This window comes from Paramormyrops kingsleyae, chromosome 7 (genome assembly GCF_048594095.1).
Source record: "Paramormyrops kingsleyae isolate MSU_618 chromosome 7, PKINGS_0.4, whole genome shotgun sequence".
In the NCBI taxonomy this organism is placed as follows: Eukaryota; Metazoa; Chordata; class Actinopteri; order Osteoglossiformes; family Mormyridae; genus Paramormyrops; species Paramormyrops kingsleyae.
In genome coordinates, this window is record NC_132803.1 from 29,395,870 (window position 1) to 29,419,261 (window position 23,392).

The 23,392-nt window shown below is 42.2% G+C and overlaps 2 protein-coding genes across 4 annotated transcripts; one reads left to right on the plus strand and one right to left on the minus strand.

The window, feature by feature from the left end:
• The first annotated feature begins 2,916 nt into the window (after window positions 1-2,916).
• Window positions 2,917-7,933, plus strand: pou5f3 (POU domain, class 5, transcription factor 3). 2 transcript variants are annotated; one of them, XM_023831458.2, is made up of 6 exons: window positions 5,055-5,194; window positions 5,331-5,454; window positions 5,539-5,650; window positions 5,984-6,114; window positions 6,340-6,504; window positions 6,864-7,933. In XM_023831458.2, the coding sequence occupies exons 2-6, from the start codon at window positions 5,374-5,376 to the stop codon at window positions 7,119-7,121; spliced, it is 747 nt and encodes a 248-aa protein (XP_023687226.1). In that variant the 5' UTR covers window positions 5,055-5,194; window positions 5,331-5,373; the 3' UTR covers window positions 7,122-7,933. The 2 variants fall into 2 exon arrangements, with proteins under 2 accessions (XP_023687225.1, XP_023687226.1); XM_023831457.2 differs by having other exon boundaries at window positions 2,917-5,454.
• A 1,339-nt stretch (window positions 7,934-9,272) lies between these two features.
• On the minus strand, window positions 9,273-21,495 carry fut7 (fucosyltransferase 7 (alpha (1,3) fucosyltransferase)). Of its 2 annotated transcripts, none has more exons than XM_023831467.2 (2): window positions 21,067-21,495; window positions 9,273-12,813 (listed from the first exon to the last, which is right to left on the minus strand). In XM_023831467.2, exon 2 carries the CDS (start codon window positions 12,630-12,632, stop codon window positions 11,595-11,597), a length of 1,038 nt encoding a protein of 345 aa, XP_023687235.1. In that variant the 5' UTR covers window positions 12,633-12,813; window positions 21,067-21,495; the 3' UTR covers window positions 9,273-11,594. The 2 variants fall into 2 exon arrangements, with proteins under 2 accessions (XP_023687235.1, XP_023687234.1); XM_023831466.2 differs by having other exon boundaries at window positions 9,273-12,818.
• Window positions 21,496-23,392: the final 1,897 nt, after the last annotated feature.

Below are 23,392 nucleotides of genomic sequence, written 5' to 3' on the forward strand. Positions count from 1 at the left end.
AACTGGAGTAGCGGAGATGGTAGTATCACTCTGCTGATAATGGGATTTCAACCAGCAACCTTCTGAGTCCCAACCCATAGAGCTACCCTCTCACCCCATCAAATTATAATTTTTTAAATACTTTTTTGGTCAGCGCATAATTTACATATGTGTTATTTTATAGTTTAGATGTCTTTATTCTAGAATGTAGAGAATAGTACAAATGAATGTTTCTATGGGTAGGTGTGTCTAAACTTTTGACTGGTACTGTATGGGTGTAAAGCACAATGGGATAATGTCATGTCCACCTGCCTGTTTGCCTTTGAAAAACTCGGAAAAATCCTTCTACTCACCTCACAAAACATGTTTTTGCGTATGTTAAGCATGTCAAGATTCGGCTAATGTTGCTGATGACATGACATTAAAAATACAGTCTAAAAATACAGCTTAGTAGATATCAAATAACAACACTCACTGAGTAACCAATACCATTTGCCTCATCTAAAAATCACATTTTAGCTTTAAAAACATGTATATAATTCAGGCTTTTATTAAGAAAAGGTTTGCATTAAATCATTTATTGGTAATGATGATTCTTCATCATTGTATCCTTAACAAAGCTGGACTTAAACTCCAGCAGCTCCCTGGATTTGTGGTCCATGACATAAAGTAAAGAATTAATGCATATTGTTCTTAATTCACACTTTTAGAATCGTGTTTTTGGGACTGATTATTTATCCCACAACCTGTTCTGCTCAGCGCATGCACTTTGTCTTGTATAATTTCTTTTGTTTGATGGGAGGAATTAGATTGTGATTCCCACTCAGTGTCAGTCGGGTTGGAACCCCACCCCCAAAGTTTGTCTGAATCCCTCCCCGGACGGCAGGGTTGCCGGACAGCCCATGACATTAATTTCTGGCCTGGTAGGTGTGTGGATCCTTTCACTCATTGCATGCTTCAACCCAATGGAACCAATAAAATAAACCCAAGAAAGTGGGTTAAACCAACTGGTTTTCTGACGGCGCACGGTAACTGTAACACAGTGTGGGTTTACAGACTCATTTGTCATCACTAGATGAACATACCTATTGCTAAATAATTACATTTAAAAAATCCATATCATCCCAGTCATTGTCAGTACAGCTCTCCTGTTCAGAATTATAAGCTTTTCTCTAGACCCCGTAAAAGATTCCCTGTAGGTCGCCATCCCGGGTCAGTTTATGACCTTTGCGGGTTGTCTGTGGCCATGGGTGGGGTTTGGAAAGCTAGGTTATTGCTCACTAGTGTCTATGTGTCTAGCCTTTTTATTGGCTACGGGTCATGTGACCCGGCAGTTCACCCTGCACCCATCAAAACACATATAGACCCCCAACAATACTGGAATAATCCAAATCATTTCAAAGTTTCTGTAACATATCTACTAGGAGGAAGTATCTCCTTTCTTTACAATCTCAGTGATTACTCTCATCAGTCAAGCTCACTCTTACATTCACATTTAATGGATTCATAAATTAATATTTACACCCTTGTTCCCCAATTCCATGCTATGAGTAGCCATTTTCTCAAGTTTATGGGCAACCTAACAGGGAACCGACCTGCAAATACATTTTTTATCATCTTTCTCCGGTCTGGAGGCTTCATCTAGGGAATGAAGCGATTCTTTTCATGCTACAACCAGCTGCACATCCATCTTGCTCACTACTTCAGTCTGAAGGACGTTGCGTGAGACTGCAAATTCTGCTCTCAAACCTCACCTGCGATGCGTAGGCGAAGCTCTGCCGCCTGTCTGTGGCACCACCCAGCTGGCGGGAGCTACCCTCACGCTGATCTGAGAACAGTTTGATAGATTGTGAGCAAGCTGGAGCAGATGGGACCTCCTGCTGCTAACTGAGCAGGTGGACGCATGATTAGTGCTACGGCTCTGACTTCTGTGGTAAAGGCAGGATTGTCTAATCCAACATGCTGGACTAAGGTAGTGGTGGTAGTTTTGAGGAGGGGGGGCTTTCTTACACCATGGAGAAGATACAGTTAGATAAAAGGAGAAAGCAGGGGTGTGCTCCAGAGACAAGATCTAAAGACATCTGGCTTTTTTGGGGCTAATCTTCTAAGTCCACCCCCCTCCACCTCAAACGCTCCATTCCCCCCCCCCCCCCCCCCCCACGTCTCCCTTGAAGCCTTGCACTCGGTTCCTTCTGAAACCCAACTGTACACTTTCTACCCCAAGTCCCATTGCTTTGCATGACAATCCCCAAGTCCACAGCACAGCACAATCCCCCGGTCTCCAGGTTTGATGTCTTTAAAGCCTTTCACAGACTTTTCTGGCCTCCTGGGTCCACTACTGGCTTTGTAACTGGGGGAGAAATGGTGCAAGCGGGTCACCTTAATTTGCACCGGGTTCGCCAAGTGTCCTAGGTGGCAGGGGGTAGATTGTTTTCAAGTGGCCTTGTGTGTGACTGTGTTGCTTTTGTAGATGGTATTACATGAAACAAAATCAGGACACATCACGTATCATTTACGGATAGAAATATTGCCATTGGGTTATGCGTTCGCATCAAATGCACCACAGTTTCCAATATTTTCTTAGAAAACAACGATAACATTAACGCTCTCGAGTTTTGCTGCTAATGCAGAAAATGCAGTTTCTTGAGAGTACAAAACGGTGGTGAGAATGCCGGTATTTCGGGAAAAAAAAATGTTTCACTTTGTCGGGGGTGTGGGGGGGGTTGCAATCAAAGGGTTGCGACTCATTGTTCGATCCTGAAAAGCCGCTAATGGCCGACCATCGCAACTAGGGCTCTCGGAGCTGCAGGGCGCCCCGGGGCGCAGAAACACAATGGGTCGGCACCCCCCCCCCGCCGCGCGTCTTCCTGCCGCAATCTGCGACGAGCGCCGCGTGCGCGGGGGCGCGCAGATGTACTTACACAGCACGGCCAGGAGATCTTAAAATACCATGTTATAAAGCTGCATTACAGAGCGTATCGGAATTATTTAAAATTCTGTTGACGAAGAGCCTGATCGTAAATCATATATATAGTGCTAAATAATATTGCACATGATTTTAAACCATTGCCTATTTTCTCAATATCTCCAAGATATGTTTTAGAGGCTATATTGTGGGATTATCTGATATTACAGTTTATTTCCTGGGTTGTCCCCCGCTGGTTCCTTGGCACTCACCTCTATGAAACACGGTCTGTGTAAAGACAACGCAATCAGGTCCGACTTTCAAGTTGTTGGAGAAATTCTCTGTCGTCTGGCTATCGGGGACCCCGACACATTACTGTAACGTAATTATTTTCGGGTTTTGCTCACGTTTGCTGAGTCCAAGACAAACATATCACCTTCTACTCTGCTCTTCAATGTAGCTGTTCTTACACATGCAATAGCAGACCCGCTCGCAAGATCGAGGTTAAGTGCGGGATTAAATCTATTTTTCTGAAAACCATTTTAACTTAAATTCAGTTTCGTCTGCATTCAGTCACACATTTATTCGAGGAATAAGGAACATTGAATGTTCCTTATTCTTAAACTGTTTGTTTTTGACATTTATTTTATTTCTCTTACAAAAAGAAATAAATTAGAAGGTGCTGATAGTTTCAGTAAATGCAGAACTTAATATCAGGAAGCCAGTCTACAACGGTATTTATTGATGTCATCGTCCTGTGAATGAGTCATGCTAACAGCAAATCAGAATATTAATTATTAGTGCAATTTCCATAAAGAATATAATTTAATTTGTGTATTCCAACGTGAATCTCAAATAAAAGACCCACTCCGTTTTTACTTTTATGCCCAATTAAATTTGCAATTGAGATGCTGTAATTTCATACATATCCAGATGTTTTTTGTTGTTGTTTATGTAAATCACATTGGATTTTAATATAAAGGACGGGTCTTTGAAAATGAATTATTCCAACAAACCGGCCGTAATTGTCTTTGCATATTAAATGGGAGCTACTGCTCTTCCATGTATTTTCAACTACCCTATTTAGCAATGTAAATATAATGCACAGATCAACACAGGTTGTATTATAGGAGAACCAGCTACACGCATTGGACGCATTGTCATGATTTATTTTTTTTTACTGGCGAGGCTGCATGTGTGGATGATCTGAGAAATTAACACTTTTAACAATTTTAGCCATATCAGCCAAAACACATAAACTCAGCGCCGCGGGTAATAACATCGCCCCCCATTGAAATAAGGCCGAGGCTGTAAACAAACAGCCGGCGTCCTGTAACTTATCCACGCCCATGGTAAGAATCAAGTTCATTCACAAATTCACCGTCAGCTGCGTCCCATTGTACTCGCTGGCCAATGGGGACGCGGATCGTTTACATGCCGGCCTTTCGCACCAATTGATTAAGCAACGCCGAGTAATTCATGGCTTAAGTTTTCCGAGCGTGCTGGGTAGCGTGTTCACTGCAATGGATTAAACTGATGATCATCTCACACCGAGTCGATAACTGCTCGTATTTTTTCCCCACAACTGCGTTTTGTCAAGACGGGATAGGTGACAAGGCAGGTTCTGGACTGATTTTGACGCCTCTGAAGGTCTTTTTTCCAATTACGGAATCCGGAGCCAATTTAGCACGCAAGTTATATTAATTGCGCGTCGCTTGCTCTTCGCGGGTTTTAATTCTAGCACGCTGATGGAGTAGTTGACACCCATAACCGACTGGTTTTTAGCAGTTTTTAGTAGTTTGAGAGCTTTTGTTCTGAATTTTATCATGTCAGATCGGTCACAGAGTCCTAACTCGGAATGCACAAATCGGTCGTATGAGCCCGGCAGGGCCATGTACCCCCAGGTCTTGGGGCAGGAAGGGCTCGGTGGCGCCGCCCTACAGTTTTCTCATGGTATGCTGCAGGACCCAAGCATACTGTTCAACAAGGCGTCGTACAATGGGATAACGCCACCGCAAGCATTTTTTCCCTTTTCGGCTGTCGGGGGCGAATACAGGCATTCGGAGGTGCAGGCGGCCGACCTGGGCCAACCCAGGCCTTGGTACCCCTTCGCCCCGCCGGAGTACACGGGCCAGGTAGCTGGAGCCACCAATGCCACTCAGCCCGCAAACTTAAGTCCTCCGATCGCCGAGACGAGGGAGCAGATAAAAATGCCCGAAATAAAAACTGAGAAGGAAATCGGGGAGTACGGGACCGAGACGAAGGTCCAGCCCCAGTTTTACCCTTCATCAGCCTCCACCGTGGCCCCTGGTATGTATTATTCCACTGCCTGGAACCCGTCTTTCTGGCCTGGCCTGACTCACATCGCGGCTGCTAGTAACTCGGCTCCCGCCGCCGCACCCGCATCATCTTCGCCCTCCCTCTCGCCATCGCCCACCGACACCAGCTATGCCGGGGCTGGCTTTTACGGTGGGGGGTCTACCCAAGCCATGCCCACTCCTCCGCTTCCGAGCTCCAACGCGCGTAGCAGCGGTTCTTCGAGCGGCGGGTGCAGTGATTCCGAGGAAGAGGTAAGGAGAAATACCTGCGTGCGGCATTGATTGAGGTATGAGTGAACGCCATGTGCAACTAATTTTCCTCGTTGTGCGCTACAGGAGAACCTCTCCACGGAGGAGCTGGAGCAGTTTGCTAAGGAGCTGAAGCATAAGCGCATCACGCTGGGCTTCACCCAGGCGGACGTGGGCCTGGCCCTTGGGAACCTCTACGGTAAGTCAGCGCGGCCGTCCGGACGGTTGTCCCCGTCGCCTTATAAGCTAAGACTGCTAAGTGATGCACTATTGCATTGCGGTGCTTAAATATTAACATCAATGCACTTTGCAGCAATGGTGTAAAAATATGGTAACACTGTTCTCGAGAGTTGCAACGTTTGGCTGCTGTCGCAGTTAAAGCAAGCCTAGTCTGCTTTGTGTGCTGTGCTATGCAGGAATTGGGTTTTTCCAGGTTCGTGATTTTAAGCCTTTAGGCTTTGGTTTTGCACACTTGGGGCTTCTGTCCAAAAGTGTTTGCAGAGATGGTTTGACCTGTGTGTTCTGTGCACAGGGAAGATGTTCAGCCAAACCACAATCTGTCGCTTCGAGGCCTTGCAACTGAGCTTCAAAAACATGTGCAAGCTGAAACCTCTGCTGCAGAGGTGGCTAAACGAGGCAGAGGCATCGGACAACCCCCAGGATGTGAGTGAGCGCCCGGACGCATGTACTGTACAGGAAAGCATTTGCGGTGCCCTCTTGTGGCCAAAAGATGTAGTGCAGGTGATAATGCTTATATGGTGACCGGAAGCTAATTAACGCCCTGAGGCTGAGCTACCAGAGTTCAGGTGGACCTGCTTATTCAAACTGAAAATGTAGGCTTTACCATGCTGAGTCCTCTGCCACCTCCCCCACCCCACCCCACCCCAGATGTACAAAATTGAGCGCGTGTTCGTGGACACGAGGAAGCGGAAGAGGCGGACCAGCCTGGAGGGCACCGTACGCAGTGCGCTCGAGTCCTACTTCATCAAGTGTCCCAAGCCCAACACGCAGGAGATCACGCACATCTCTGACGATCTGGGTCTGGAGAGAGACGTGAGTTGTCTTGGTAGCCTGTGGTGACTGGCATGGTCAGGGTATGGCATTGTTGTACGCCAGTGCTGCCCAAGAACATGGCAGGGTTAGTGGTGCAGCTGGATGGATTCGGTTTCCTGTATTTGTGACGCATGGATTTTTGCTCCAGTGCTCTTGAAATCTTTTAGCTGAACCGAGGTGGACAGACAGGCTGTTTGTCAAATCTGATTTAATAGTGGAATAGTCCTCACTGTTTCATGCATGGTTTGGTGTCTGAGCATTCAGGAGGGGGAAGATTCTCTAACACTCCTAGGAGCAGCTGAGAAGTTCCTCTGTGCCTGTAGCTTGGGTGTTTAACGGACCTGTACTGCTCTTCACAGGTGGTGCGCGTCTGGTTCTGCAATCGCCGGCAGAAGGGGAAACGACTGGCGTTGCCCTTCGATGATGAGTGTGCTGAAGGCCAGTACTTCGAGCAGAGCGTGCAGGTGCCCCACATGGGGGGCACGGCCCTCCCCGGCCAGGGTTACCCCGGACCAACCCATCCTGGTGCCCCTGCCCTTTACATGCCCCCCCTTCACAGATCAGAGGTTTTTAAACAGGCTTTGCACCCAGGACTGGTGAGTCATCTAACCAGTTAAGCTCCACCCCCGACTCATGCCCCACATGTAACGAGGACTTTGCCGTTGTTCCTTTTCCTGCTTGTGGGTGTGACCGCTTGGACATGAAGGCCCATCCATCACTTGAGGACTCTGGGTGTAGTGTTAATTCCTGTTAGTCAGAATCTAAAGCTGTATGGACTCTGATGTGCAGGCTGCCAATACCTACAGTTCACCCCCCCCCCCTTTTTTGCACATTAGCTAGTGGGTTTTCTCAGAAGTGAGCTGCTGCTTAAGAACTTTTATTTCCTGGCAGGCCATACTGTGTTCTCATCTGCTTTCTACTTCTGGGGAGGGGGGCAACTTGCAATATCTAAACAATGATGGGTCAGGGTACTTGTTTGAAATTCAGACTTTTACTCCTGGTAAATGCCTTTTGAGTAAGTAATTTCATTAAAGCTGTGTATATATTTTCCCCATTCATGAAGTTCTGTACTGTTAAGTGGTGTGTGTATGTATATGCTAAGATTTGATGGTGATTCACTTTGTATCAGTTTGTTTCTTTGAATGACTAAACCTAAGTGGCCAAACTTTCTCACAGGTGCTTAACAGTTTGTCATTCAACTGACCCTGTTGGTAGCCAGACCTCTGAGCTTTGCTTAAAGCCTCAAACATTGTGCCTTTATCTTCTGTGCTTCCTGTCTGGAGATGCAGGTTGAATTTAGCCCTTGACCAAAACCCTTTTTTTAATCTTGTTTTGTGCTGCAGCGTCACCTTTTAAAGTTTGTGTCTTTGGCGACAGGCCCTGAGGCCTGGTTCTTGATTGTCTCCATTAAAAGTATATGTGAATTCCACTTAGTCCAGTGTTACTTCACTGTATTGGATGTGGGCAAACTGGCATGACACGCTCCCCCCTCATTAGCCAGTGAACTCGGCCATTTGAATGAGAGCTGCAGCCGTCCTTTGCTGTATCACTTGCTGTCTGCTTGGAGTCCTGCTGGTTTCTGCTATATACCCAACTCATCTTTCCTGTTTAAACTCTGGGTTTCTCATTACTGTGGGTATGCGCCCCCCCATTTCTTTTTTTCCCCCATTCAGCAGGAGTACATGGTCCTGGGTAAAATTACCCCCCCACACTCAATTTTCTGTTATTGCACCTTATTGTGTATTACATATAGGAGTTACACGGTGAAACATGAAGTAGAGATGCACGGGATTGGTTAACATGCCAGTATTTAAGGTTTATCAGTATTTAAAGTTGGCAGCACCAACGCTTAAGACGGCTACTCAAATGGAGGAGACTGCGTTGGACGATCAACGATCTTCAACCAAAGAGGAAAACCCCCCCCCTGCCAAGAATTACCAAGGGGGATTTCACCTGACCTGAGGCAGGAACTAGATGCTGGTAATCCAAGAACTTGCATCCGAAGGACCTTTGAATCTCCATTCAACTCGACTCAGTAGGTCTGCTCCGACATACTGCCTGGTTATGAGAAGGCAGAGTGGTCTGTGCCCTGAGGCAGGACCTGCTGCTCATAGTTACACAGGACTCTGACCGGAAAAAGCATCTTGGTGGTATTTAAATGCTATGCTGAGTGATTCTGAAAGTCGTGTATAAATGAGAACAGGATGTGCTGCATGTACAATAATCGTGGCATGGTGTGTATGATGGTTTAATGCAGTGATACAAATCTTACCACATGGTGTGATTGGGAGGAGTGTGTGAGAAATGGCCAGTGTAAATTTAGAAAAATATCCACCGTCCTAGTCTTCACCCAACCGAGTCTCTGTGGGTTTTGTGGATGTCTGTAATGGTGAGTTGGGTCTGTGTCTATTTTATAATATTTTAGTAGAAACTTCATGACTGGAGTTGCTTGGAATTGTAGTCTGGGGATGGGATGGCCACTGGTGAACCCAGACTTGATTAGGTGTGTGTACTTTATCACGATGTGTAATGTATAATACATACACATTGTATATATTACAGCTTTCTGGCTCTTTGTAAGATGTTTGGATTAGGCCTGAGCAATATGGACCACAAACCATTTTTCGGTATTTTTAGGCGGAATAGATATACGTCTCTCTTCCTAGGTAGGATAAATGTTCAGTTGTGACTTGCATGTAAGATGTCACTAATGCTTTTATCAAGTATGGTCAAGGTGAAATGCAAATATAGGGTTTCCTCTTCGTAAATGCACAACTCTAAAGCATGAACATTTTTTATTTTCTATTTAAACTCAAAACATACTGAGATGTTGCTGTTGGGTGGCTCTGAAAGCAGCTGTCACACTGTCCAGGGCAGGCAGACTTCTTTTTTTTTTTGTCCATTTCACATGGTTCTCAAAACAGAAGGTAAATGATTACAGACCAGAAACTTGACGTAAAACCCATTGTCATTGCAAATGGGTCTATAAGCAGAAACATCACAACACGACACACTTTTTTTTTTTTTGTTATCAGACTACAATTTTCTTACTGATTTGATTTTCAGTTTGATATGACCAGTCCCAGTAATGTTACCTTACATTGTACCTGTATGTAGCTTTTACCAAAACCTAAGCACCTCCACAGTAAATGTTTCATTATCTTCAGTGCGAAATCAGACTCTCGCTGTGGTACAGATACAAAAGTCAGCTGCCACTATTTCTTCAAAAATTCTAAGTGTGTAATCTTGTGTACACTGTCTGTAGAGCATTCAGCATCAGTCTGCCATCGTACACTCAGTCCAGAAAGCTTGGTAGCGATGCTCCATTAAGCGAATGTCCTGGTGCAAACGTTCTTGCTTATCACTTACCGTGGGAGTGAAAGGTGTGCATTTTCATTGACATGTGACACCCCAGTTTCTGGTATGACTCAAGCAGATCCTGATCACCTTCCATGTATGCAGGAGGCTTATGGCTACTCAGTTTCTGCAGAGCCTCTTGCATACCTCCCAAGCTTCCTGAGAAATTAAGACCTTCATTCCGCAAAACAGACCTGATCTGGGAAACTATACATATCCCTTTCTTCAGGTTTGCAGTGCTGGTTTTCAGAAACTTCTCAAGGAACTGAAAACCTTGTGAGTTCTTTTTACACATGGTCCCTTCAAGGTTGTTGTTCAAGCATAGCTTGATATGGAGATGTGTCAAGATTTATGTGGATCAACCAGAGACAGAAACTGGACACTGCTTGTTCCCGGCTCACACCAGTGGGATTGCAAATGGTGTCGCTACCTTTCCCGATTTAGCCAGTCACGCAATCCATTGGACCAACTGGTACAGATGACAGGCGGAGCCCACGACCAATCCTGGTCATTTGGCGGACAACCGAAGTACTAGCTGTACATCTTAAGACCTACAGCAATTATTTGACCGTTGTACTTTTGTCGTGAATGAACCACACACATATACCGGAAACTGTCTGGATGATTGACACAATTTCTAGGTATGAGGCCCACTGAAATAAATCTGTCAATGCTGTCTGTAGTGTAAATTATACAGACAACTGTTATTAAATCTAATATGCTTAGGCTAATTACACCAAATATTATACAATATATCATTTACTTCATCACAAAAACTCGATGGGTTAGAGAAAAACTAAACACGGATTTGAAATCGCCGCGAAAACCCTGCACAATCCACATAAATTTCTTTGAGATGAAAATGACCTGTTGACTTGTGTAATCATTGAAAGTGCTTAACTGGAAAGATCATTCTAATATACTAGCCTTCAACAAAATAAAACAAATACTGCACACTGCAGTATTTTAAACACGTCAACTGTTTGGCAACGTTTTAACATGAAATGAACAAAGGGTCAGTGGTCCCTAACCCTTCCTCTCCAAGTTCCCCCTTGAAAGACCAGCATGGTTTGATTTTAGCTGTGTATTCTGAGATTGTTCAACATGTAAACTCTCCCGCAGGAAGGAATGCTATTAGTCTCTCTAAAAAAATCTTGAGTCCTAATTTTTCTGCATGGTAAAATATCTGTATAAACTGTCATCCTAAATCTTGTTTTGAAAATATATCGATATACTGTAAAAATTTGAAAAAAATGCTGCCATGACTAAAATGTTCTGTGATGTTTTTGTCCGTTAAAGTGCATATGCTGTTTGAAAACTGTTGGGTTTCACCTCAACCGACTAGGACGTTTCTATTTTCTGGCTTCCCTCTACTGCAGGTTACTGTGTGCTTAGCTGGTTTGTGGTAAACCATGCAGAGTCATTTCTGAACCTGTGTGTCAAGCCTTCTCCACAACACTGCATGGTAGTGTCGCGTGCCTCTGATTACCGGTTTCAGTCTTGGTTTTCGGTGCTTCTGTATTTTTCTGAAAACTATATGCCTATGACCAGTGCTCAAAATGATTCGCATTTTAAAGATTCTGAAGTTTTATGCAATTTTGCGGTAACAAGGAAATCTAGGCAAATTCACTACTCAGTGGTAGGATTTGAACCCCTTAACTCTGGAGATATGAGTACACTGCTTGCCATTGAGCCACCACAGCCAGCTTTTGAATTGCAGATCTGATAAAATGCTACTTGTTGGCCCACCCTTGTAGATCTTGGTAGATCTTCTTGGGTGGCAACTTGTGGTAAACTGTGCAAATCTTGCACAGTCTCTCCCTCCAGTCAGTATAGAGCTTCACGGTGTGGTTGCGGTGCCATTTAAAGTACGACCTATACCTTATTGGGTTTGCCGTTGTCTGGTTGAGGTATTCTGCCAGCTCCTCCACAGTCTTGAAGTCATTTACATGGATGAAGGAGTCGTGAGGCACCATGGCCTCATAGTTTTCTCGTGGAGGACCCAAGACCACCGGCACTGCACCTGCCTGAAAAGAGTTTCGCCACAGCTTCTCAGTGATGTAGTCTTTGTATTGTGCATTTTCAAAAGCCAAGTAGAAGTGGCATTGGGAGATGGTCGGCAGAAGCTTTTCATGTGGAAGTGGCCTTTTGAAGCTATACCCATAAAGGTCCAGGTTAATTATTTTCATGAGTTTCTGGATGACCTTAACCCTTGCCTGTTGAGGATTGTAGTTGCTGATCACCCAACAGGCCAGTGAAGATTTGTTCTCATGGAAGGCATTGATCTCATCATCCTTAGCATGCATCTTCGAAACCAGTTCTCCGTAGGGTATGAAGATGTCGGCATCGCGGCGGTAGCTCATGGTCCAGTTGAACAGACCATTGTAGGAGGCCAGGTTTCCGTTGGAGGCCGGAGACTCCAATGACAGCCAGAGCCACTTCTGGTTAGCTGGACGGTGGAGGTGCAGAGGTAGGTGCAGCTGGTGGGTCTTCAGCTCATGGTGGTGGAAGACTACGATGTCAGAGTGGCTGAACAGCAAGTGGTTGTCATGAAGGTGGCAGCCAGGGATGCGGTACATATCCCAACAGATGTCACCGGCTAGGCTGTAAGAGCGCCCAAATGGCCAATACCAGATCAAGATGCTGATGTTGAAACTATGTTTTGGGGCACTCACAATGTCATAATTCAGATTGAAGTGGAGGAAGAGCAAGGAGAAGATAGTCAAACAGACCAGGACGCAGGTGACCATTGAATATATTTTTACTGGCATTCCAACCAGAGTGGTCTTTGCCTTCTGCCTTGTGCTGCCTGGGATGGGCTCCTGACCAGAACAATGGATGGGTGGATGGTACGCAAGTCTACGCAGGTACTGGTTTTATAATTCGCCCTGACAGGGAAACTTGCTGACACTCTTAAGCCAACTTCCAGAGCTCCTCCCAGCTGGTCAGGTCCTGTTCTGGACAGGAAGAAACATTAATTTATGCAGTTGTCATGGTAAGAGAGTCATTGTGAAAATAGCCCAGTGATGTAATTGGTTCCACTGAGGCACTGAAGAAATCTAGCTGTGAAGTTCAGCTAAGTTATAAAACAACTTCATTGTTGCTTTTGTTACATATATTAAAATAGCTTCCTTTTTGTCAATGCAATTTTTGTGAAAGGTTAACCTGCATCCTAATTTTGTTGCTAAGATTTATTGGGTACTTTTACTGTAAAACAAATTTGCTATAAATTTATCTATTTAATACCAGTGGAATTTTAAGGCTTAATTTTGTCATTTCACTAAACTACTATGCAACCGGAAACACTTTTTTTTTTTTGGCTGCTTTTTTCACATGTTTATCTGCTGTGGTTCGTGTCCTTCCACTCCCTTTCCGGCTCATTCGAGGTTCTTCTCTTCCGGTGATAAGGTGACTGGGTGTTGCTTTATGTGCCCTGCCGCATAGACAGATGGACCGTCTCCGGTCACTATTCTGCACACACACAACATTGTCAGTATTCACTGGATCTGAAGGGATTTGGACTCGTGTCGTAACTTTGGGTTGTGCTTTCGGGGGGGTTCAGGTCTCCACCTAGGGGTTTGCATTGGCTGGTTTTGATTCCTGGGGGGTTGTACTACCCAGTGATTCACACCCTTGGGCAGTGGTGTAATTTACTCTCTTTTTATATAGTGGCAGATATGGGTGAGGTGGGGTGGGGGCTAGTTCCCCTGTGACAACATGCTTGCCCCCCCCGTGGCCCCCCTAAATATGTATGCTACTTGGGTCTGATATAAATGTATTATCATTATTACTACTGTTGTATAACAATATATGTAATTACATTTACATTGAAACTAACAAAAAAGTAATCAAGCTTGTGGAAGCAAGACAGTCGAAGAAATCAGTGAGTTACATATTTGTAAAAACTATTAAATGTGACTGCAACATACTGCATAAATAACATAGGTCTTCATGATTGTCTTTTGTATCTTAATCTCAATCTGGTGTTGAAATAATACTAGGAGGACATTAAGGTAAATTGCATTAGGCCCCCCTAAGAGAACCACTGACCACAGTCACCCCTCCCCCCCAGTTAAAATGGTTGAGAATTGCCACTGGTTTTACACTGTGAGCCAACCAGTCATTTTGTAAATGAGACTTCAGGCCTAATACTGAAACTAGTGGGCAACTGTCTTGGGTTTATGGCTACTTAAAGGGCTGCCATTTAAGGATCTTCCTGTGCATCGATGCCGGAAAGGTTTGCTGACACTTAGGCTGGGTTGCACCAACATGGTTTAACTTTTAAACTGGATTAAATAAAGATTTATCTACTAATCCTGTTGCACCAAAGTTTAAACCTAGTTTAAATTTAGTTTACAATTCATCTTGGTTAAATCTAAACCTTTGTTAATCTTAGTTTAATTTCCACTCAAACCTAGATTAAATTCAAGTCTGTTGCACCAGTGAATTTAAATCAAGTATAAAGCTGGATTAGCAGTCATATTTAAACCAGCCCTCGAGGAGGTTTATGTTAGGTCTGTTTTAGTTTTATTTAAAACATGACTGCATTTCATTGTTGGGTGGGATCAGAAGAAATAATCCCATGTAGGAAAATAAACCCAATTGATTTTTTTAAAGCAATAGTGAGTTGCCATGCGGCATCGATTTACAAAAGAGTGCATCATACAGTATACCTCTCAGTGGGACGTGTCCCCCTCACATTTCAAAATTATTCATTTGGACCCCCCCATATTTAACATAAAATATTCGTTTTATGCCTGTGTGTGTGTGTGTGTGTGTGTGTGTCCACATTCAAAATGCTTCTGACGCCCGGCCTGCTCTCAGTGGAAAGGCTGGACCAGCTATCATGCATGGAAGTGAGAGGAACTCCGCTGTACCTCGACATATCCAGCTCCTAGTAACTTTGCATTTTTATGCTATAGGGAATTATCAGGTGGTTGACGGGGATCTTTTTGGAGTTCTGCAGGAATAGGCTTTTTCGCCCCGCCATACCTTACTGATTGGTTGACCTCAAGCACTGGTGCTACCATGGAAGTTACACTTTAGTCCAAAAGCAGACGGAATTATTTTTGTTCCCCAATTACATTTAATATATAAATTAATACGTTTTTTGCTCGTGTCTGCATTGGATAATTCGATCGCTAACTAATATTCTTGTAACTAATATCACCGGTGCAGGTGTTCTGTCGAAAAATACTACCTATCGAGACGTGCTATCGAGCCTTTCTGCACATGTGCAGTTCCACCGTCTTGGGATTAGGGTTAGGTTTTAGGGGTTAGGGTTAAGGTAAGGGTTTTAGGGGTTTTTGGGGGTTAGGGTTAGGCTTAGGGTAAGAGTTAGGGTTAGGGCTATCTATTAGCACTACAGTAGCATTTTTCGACAAGGCAGCATATATCGACAGAACACCGGTGTTATGCCAAAAAACGCATCCCTGCCGAAAAAGGCATCCCTACCGTAGAATGCATGCCGGTGTTCTGACGAGTTGTGCTTTTAGGGGTTTTTGGGGGGTTAGGGTTTTACGGGTTTTTTGGGGGTTAGGGTTTTAGGGGTTTTTTGGAGGTTAGGGTTTTACGGGTTTTTGGGGGGTTAGGGTTAGGGCTATCGATTAGCACTACGGTAGCATTTTTCGACAAGGCAGCATATATTTCGACAGAACACATAACACCTGCAATTTGCCAGCGCCTATTAGCAGGATAACGTTACACCATTTTCTATTCTCTGGAAAACAAAGGATTGATGGGCAAATCTAATTTGAATCATGAACATGGCGCAGGTCATGTAAGTAAAATATAAATAACAGGCTGTGCCGCATTTTGATCGTGATCGATCCCTCAGTACCTAAAAAATAACTGGCTGTATCATACGGAGCTGTGGGATTCAATAGAATTATAAAGAACATACAATGAATAGAGGAAAAGGAGAATATAGCTTAAAGCAGGGCATGATGAAAGGAGGGGGTTGATTCTAAAATAATGCAGCTAACAGAAATCAGGAACTGAAGGTATGCGAGCAGGACAGGGTGACCTCGTCCCAGACAGCTAGAAAACAGGAACAGATCCTATAAGCAATACTTATTTTAACTTTTGCTTAACATAAAAGGGGGGGGGGGGAGACATGTACTCACTGACTAACTAGAGCAAATGTCAAAATATCGGAAAAGTACCGAGAAGGGGGGGGGACACCCCGGAGGGCCTATAAAGTCTCATACACGGACTCGGTGGAGATGGCTTACTCCAACAGAGCGCAGGGTTAACACCAGCGGTAATGGTAAAACAAATATTAAAAATAATAAATACGAGACATTTGCGTCAACTTTATTTAGGACCATATTTATTTAGCCTAAGATGTATCATGAATTTGTTCACATTTCCTCGGAATCCATCACGGCGGACACTGCAGCTAAATTAGTCCAATTTTAATCATAGTTTAAACTGGTTTAACTAATCCATGGTTAAATTTAAGATGTGCAACGCATCTCTGATTAATTAAAAACCAGTTTAAACCTAGATTTACTAACCGTAGATTAAGTCTAAACCAGGATTCATTTAATCCACGTCGTTGCAACCCAGCCTTAGTGTACAATAGGGGAGTGCGTAAGCACGGAGTGGGATTCATTTTCAGCCTGGGGGGGTTTATGCCAAATTCCAGCCCGGGCCATTTTGTCTTCGTTTAGGTGGTCTTTGATAAATGATGCCACAGCTGAAGTGCTTCTATCCTGACATTTCAAGAAGAAAATAAGTAATAACTTACTGAACTGTGTAAGCAAAGAAATTTCACTCATATGAACCAGCAATTTGCATGGTCAAAAAGTACTATAAGTCAAATATAAAAATGAAACGACAATATTGACTATGATCTATAATGCACTATTCTGTAAAATTCTTGGTGGTATGGTTTTAAATGCAAATATCAACATACTGTATGAGTACAAAGTATCAACTCTTTGTATTGTGGAATTCTTAATGTCAAATGAATATGTAAAAGTATATGGAAAGGAAACATTGGTATATATTGCAGTCCTATAGAAAGAAATTCCGCACTTAAGTTTTTCTGTCCCACCCGGCCTTTTTCTATCATCCATCGCTTGAGAGGTTTCCAGTGATTAGCAATAGCAAGCGATCAGCTGCAGCACCTGTGCAAGCATGCACTGCTATGGCAAGACAAATTGTCACATTAGTATAAGGCTTATACATCATAACTTAATTCTTACTAGTGAAAATTGCATTCTTACTAGTAAGAATGTTATTTTTTACTAGTAATAAGGTTAAAGATATCTACAATGCAATTCTGACTAATAAGAATTACAGAGCTCTATAATTCAATTTTTACTAGTCATATATTCCCATTGACATCCATTATATTTTTGCCTCACATATCCTAAATTCAACTAGTGAAAAGTCATATTGAAATTACATAAAAAACAATCATTCTTACTAGTAAGAATTGCATTAGGCCTATAGATATTTCATTTATACTCTTACTAGTAAAAATTGCATCTTTACTAGTAAGACTAGTAAGAATTTCTAGTAAGAAGAAGCTTGTCAAGTTGAACACAACAGCTAAGCGCCCCCCAGGAATTCTCCCGATTGGCCTGGATGTGCGGATCCATACTAAAATATTGATATATTTTTTTCGACCGGAACGTCAAGGCGTTTAGGACCGTTCAGACTTAATACGAAAGGAATAAGAAACAGGATACATGAAGAAGGTACTAGACACACGGCCAGTGGTGCCCCAGGCCATAACCTAAGTTGCCTAACTGGCTCTGCAGTCGCCCCAGGTAGGCCTATAGTGCACTTCTCACTTTTTACTCTTTCATAGATAGAATAGCGTGTAGTATCCATGTTAAAGAGTGTCGTTTATGGTGAGCCATCATAACTTCAATTAATAATACAGATCATAATACAAATTGCTTTTACACCTCCCTCAACTTGCTCTTTGTAGGCTGCACAGGGCAGCCTCCCGTTGCGGCACCCAGGGAGCTGGGGGGTTTGAACCGGCAACCCTCTGATTACAGACACACAGGCGTAGCCCACTGAGCCACACCCAGCGTCTTTTAATGGTGATGTCCTTCATCATTCAGCCGGGTGAGATTCTGTTCTGTCTTTATTTGCTCTATTTTATACATGATTAAATTACTTATAGGTACTGTAATGACGAGGATCGTTTACATACCGGTGATCTTATCTACTTTCCAAGCAAGGGCGTGTCAGCGCTTGTCTCACTGGGGAGGAACCAATATCTTTATGTATCACTCATATTATGGAATATCTGTCCATCTGCGAGCTCAAGTCAACACTAGCAAACTCAGGCTTAGCCCACTGAGCCACACGCTGCCCCCTAAAATGAATTATTTTGTAGAGTTTACCACAAATTCTATTCTAACTAGTTAGAATGCAAATTCTTTATCAGAAACTCAGTTGTAACTAGTTATGATGCCCATTCATGATATCGTAAATTCTATTTTAGCTAGTGAACGCAAACTTCTGATATTGAGAATTCAATTAATTGTAACTAGTTTTAATTATTTTGGAATTATAACTATTTACAAATTAAATACATAACTACAAATTTTACAAATTCCTGATATCAGAAATTGGGGTAACACTTTATGTTCCGTAGTTAACAGGTAAATATGCAGGAAGTAAGCAGCAACAAAGGAGTAGCGCTTCATTAACACCTAAATTGGTACTACTAAGGAGTTATGCTTAATTACTCAAAAGGTAATAGTGAACTAATTATTATAGTAGTTCTCTATTACTTCATTAGGAACTATTGAGTATTGCTGGTCTCATTGGGAATTATGTACTAACTATGGATTATTTCTAATAACTACTAGTTCATTACTCATCAAATGAACAGTGCTTTTTTTTGGACTAACAGGAACTTACAGGCTACTGTTCTCAATGGTTTTTGCCATTTTTTTTCCTTTTGGAATAACAGGCTTGTTTCTTCCTACTTGTTTGTATGACATACAACTTATTCTACAAAATATTACTGCCTAAAATATGTATACAGTACCTACATTTTAATTATTTACCTCACTTCAGTTCGTGTGCCAGTGTTCTTCAAACTGTGCTTTGAAGTCCAACTGAAGGGATGATCAAACAGAGACTCGTGTTTTGCCACATGATGTGCTCCACCACTATTGTTGATCTTTTCTAAACATTAAGAAATTAATGTATGCATTTTAAATAAGGAATGAAGTCTTACTAATGACCTAAATAAAACTAATTGTAACTCATTAGTAATGAATGTGGTGTTACTGACTTCTTCCATAGTAGTTACTGAAGAACAAGAACAGTATTATAAAGTGAAACACACTGTAACTCATTAGTAATGAATGTGGTGTTAGAGTAAGCTCTTTCACTTAAACATTTACTGAGTTTTTTTAAGCGGTTAATAAGAACAATGAATGTTAACATAGCTTATTTGTTTCACTTAAACATTCATTTAACACTTCATGACACAACCGCATAAGTTCATTTTAAACATTTAATTTGAAGCACGTTATATTAACATCACAACTTAATTTTTTAAATCAAATTACTTTACATTGATTACACATCCATCCCATTAAAACTATTTACACAGGGTATTGCTTTCTGCATGTAACAAACGTCCAAGTGGTCCATCCTTGTGCTTTTGGCCCAGCCAGCAGGTTTACTATGGAAGAAGTCAGTAACGCCACATTAATTACTAATGAGTTACAGTGTGTTTCACTTTATAATACTGTTCTTGTTCTTTAGTAACTACTATGGAAGAAGTCAGTAATGCCACATTCATTACTAATGAGTTACAATTAGTTTTATTTAGGTCATTAGTAAGACTTCATTCCTTATTTAAAATGCATACATTAATTTCTTAATGTTTAGAAAAGATCAACAATATGTGGTGGAGCACATCATGTGGCAAAACACGAGTCTCTGTTTGATCATCCCTTCAGTTGGACTTCAAAGCACAGTTTGAAGAACACTGGCACACGAACTGAAGTGAGGTAAATAATTAAAATGTAGGTACTGTATACATATTTTAGGCAGTAATATTTTGTAGAATAAGTTGTATGTCATACAAACAAGTAGGAAGAAACAAGCCTGTTATTCCAAAAGGAAAAAAAATGGCAAAAACCATTGAGAACAGTAGCCTGTAAGTTCCTGTTAGTCCAAAAAAAAGCACTGTTCATTTGATGAGTAATGAACTAGTAGTTATTAGAAATAATCCATAGTTAGTACATAATTCCCAGAGACCAGCAATACTCAATAGTTCCTAATGAAGTAATAGAGAACTACTATAATAATTAGTTCACTATTACCTATTGAGTAATTAAGCATAACTCCTTAGTAGTTAATAGTACCAATTTAGGTGTTAATGAAGCGCTACTCCTTTGTTGCTGCTTACTTCCTGCATATTTACCTGTTAACTACGGAACAGTATTATAAAGTTACCGAAATTGGTTTTTCATTTAGTAAAAAATATTTCTATTGTCAATAACTGGCATTTTGACTATTTAAAACTGAATTTTGTTTCAACCAACAAGTTAAGTATAAACTAATTGTTGGTTGAAACAAAATCTCGGTCTGAATTTGTACTTTCTGGACCTGAAATCTCCACCTCTGCATATCAATAATGCGCATTTAATCTATAGTTAAAGTTTATTAGGAGGCTTCAAGTAGCTATTTTTAGTTCATATTTTATCTCAGCGTTGCATTCAGCAGTCGGTGCAGCGGTTAAGGAGTTCGCGCTACTGCTGATGTTTGCTGCTTTAAAACGCAAAGTTCTGATGGGTCAGTTACAATAAACATCCAAGTAATTAAAGACATATTGCTTTAAAAAAAAAAAAGCGACAGCAGAAAAAGGACGCGAACATTAGTTGCCGTTAGTCACAGTTTAGCTGTTGAAATAATGTTGTGAGCGAAGGTACGGGTTGCGCCGCTGGGTTAATGAGGCTTTCGGCATAAAAAGCGAGGCAGGCATTCTAACAGATTATAAACGAAATCGTTCAAGGGTGAGTGATCATAAAACACGTTAAATAACGGATACAGAAAATGGATGAATGGTTAGATGAATGATTAATACAATAATCGTCTGTAAGACTCGAGGCAAGTCAAACATTGATGCTTTATTTCTCCCTTGCAGGAAAGGTCTCCTCTGAAGCACGCACACAAGTTGGTAGGTTAATTTTAGAATTAATGGAGAACCCTTACCTTAATATTGACAAATATCCAGGAACTACTTAAAATATTAAAATGCTAAAATAACTCAGTAATTCATGTACCCTATTCATTCACTTTCAATTGACATGTCTGAAGTTTGGCTCAGGTTGAAAGTACCGCCTTTAAATGACATTTTCGTTATTCGCTAACCACGAAAAGAAAAAAAATCTGAGGAACCCGAAAGCATCTCCTCCTTTAACAACAAAGGCCCCTCCTTTAAAGGCGTACCGCTCACGCGCTGCATGTTCTCCAGATCTTTCCTGTACCTTCCGTCCATCTTTGGGACCCAAAAGGCAGGTGTCTAGACATAAGGCATTTTGGCTTCTTTGGATTTCAGTGTAATGTATAGGTTATCAGGCAAGTATTGTGCATCCTGCCCCAATCTCTCACTGTACATTCGGGAACACTTTACTTGAAGCAGTCTACATAAGGGTGACATGTAACCGTCATAAGAATGACATGACACATTATTGATGTTTATGACTGTCATAATGTGTCATTCAGTTCCAAAAACCGAATGACACATTATGACAACAGTCATAAACATCAATAATGTCATTCTTATGACGGTCCCATGTCACCCTTATGTAGACTACATGCTTCAAGTAAAGTGTTACCGTACATTCTTCTTGTGAGTACTTAAGCATTTTTTAAAAAACTGCCACTCTAATACCACACACTCAGAACCTGAATGTTAACTGAGTTTGCTACTCAGTTTACTCAAATCTCTAGCTATTTTCAATATTCATCTTTTGCGGGTCATCCACCTCGAGTCAGTTCTTCTGGAAAGCTGGAAGGGTGTTGATCAGGTGATGGGAACATGCCTGTCCATCTTGAGTTTCCATGAAAAATCCCTGTAAGCCTAGAACCTATTCCAGGGAGCACAGGGACAAGAAAATCAAACGTTCAAGAACTTAAAGACACTACGAATATATATAGAAGCGGACAGACAGAGAGCAGCTAGAGATACCTTGTGAAACATTCCTGTTGCAAAATGCTGCTTCTTTACGTCCTGGTGTCATTGCAACATCTCACAGAAATGCTGACAAAGAGCCAGAAATCAGCTGTTAAGCTGAAGCTATATTCATGGTATTTATATGTAGCGGAATACACTGATTTTCAATTTTGGTTTTAACTTGGGAGATGAAAACCATAAAATAGATAAAATTTTCATTTCATTTAGCATCTTAAATATCTTTCTTGCACTATATGTGTTTATAAGTGTGCGTGATGATACATTTATAACTTCATTCATTATGGCATCAAACAGATCGACTTTGTTAGGGACTGGAGTATGGCAGTGGGTCATTTTATGGGGAGGGCGAAACGTGAAACGGGGCGGGGAGCACACCCTCTTCTTACCTAACGGTGGTGCAGTGGTTAACACTGTCGGCTCACACCTCTGAGACCAAGGTTCAAGTCTCCACCAGAGTTCCATTTATGGAATTTGCATGTCCTCCTCAAGTCATCATGGGGCTTTCTTCAGGTACTCCGGGTTCCCACCCCCCACGGTCCAAAAGCATGCTGAGAGCTCCCCATCCTGGGTTGTTCCCTGCCTTGTGACCATAGGCTCTGCACTCACCCCCCCCTCCATGACCCTAAAAAGGACAAGTAGTTTCAGAAAATGGATTTATGTGTTTTTGTTACACAAAGCCAGAAGACCATCGGCCTCGAGGTCAAAGCAAAAGTAACTGTTGTTACCCTGTTACACAATAGTGTGTGTGTGTGTGTTTCTGCCCTAGCATCACTTCTGTGTTTGCTCATGAATGTTTTATATTCTGTATCTGTGCAAGCAACCTCAGAACCCAAATTGATTCTACCCTCAGGTTCCCTTTCGGTTGACAGTGGTACCATGAAGCCACCGCCCACCATCCCGGACACCTTATCTGCTGTGACTTTTATCGTATGGTTTTCCTGTCCCCTGCCCCCCCCCCCTCCCCCCCCACCTGTCTTTTAAACACCATGTCAGATTTTCATTTCTCAAAAGGGAAACGAAAGCTTAACTGCCAGTGTCAGACTCCTTTAAGTTCTCATTAGAAAAATATGGATTTGTTTGCCCATTTGACTCAGCTTGCTGCTGTTTTCACTTCCACCAACATGTGCAAAGCTTCATTCTCTGCATTCATCCAGTCATTTTTGGAAACATAACAGTCGTGGTACACTGTCCTCATGTGACCTGCCACTGACCTTATGAAGAAGCCTGTTCTCCTTTAGTCAACACCTCCATTCTAAGGGTGCTTTCCCACTGCACGAGGTACCATACCCTTTTCCATTGACTTCTGGTCGGGTACTTGTACCAAAAGTTCCAATAGTTCCA

Bases quoted from the DNA above. Each gene is read 5' to 3' on its own strand.
- pou5f3 (XM_023831457.2), top strand. From the start codon at position 4,711: ATGTCAGATCGGTCACAGAGTCCTAACTCGGAATGCACAAATCGGTCG. The intron at 5,455-5,538 runs GTAAGGAGAAAT...TGTGCGCTACAG, and splicing joins GCAGTGATTCCGAGGAAGAG to GAGAACCTCTCCACGGAGGA. The intron at 6,115-6,339 runs GTGAGTGAGCGC...ACCCCACCCCAG, and splicing joins CATCGGACAACCCCCAGGAT to ATGTACAAAATTGAGCGCGT.
- fut7 (XM_023831467.2), bottom strand. From the start codon at position 12,632: ATGCCAGTAAAAATATATTCAATGGTCACCTGCGTCCTGGTCTGTTTG.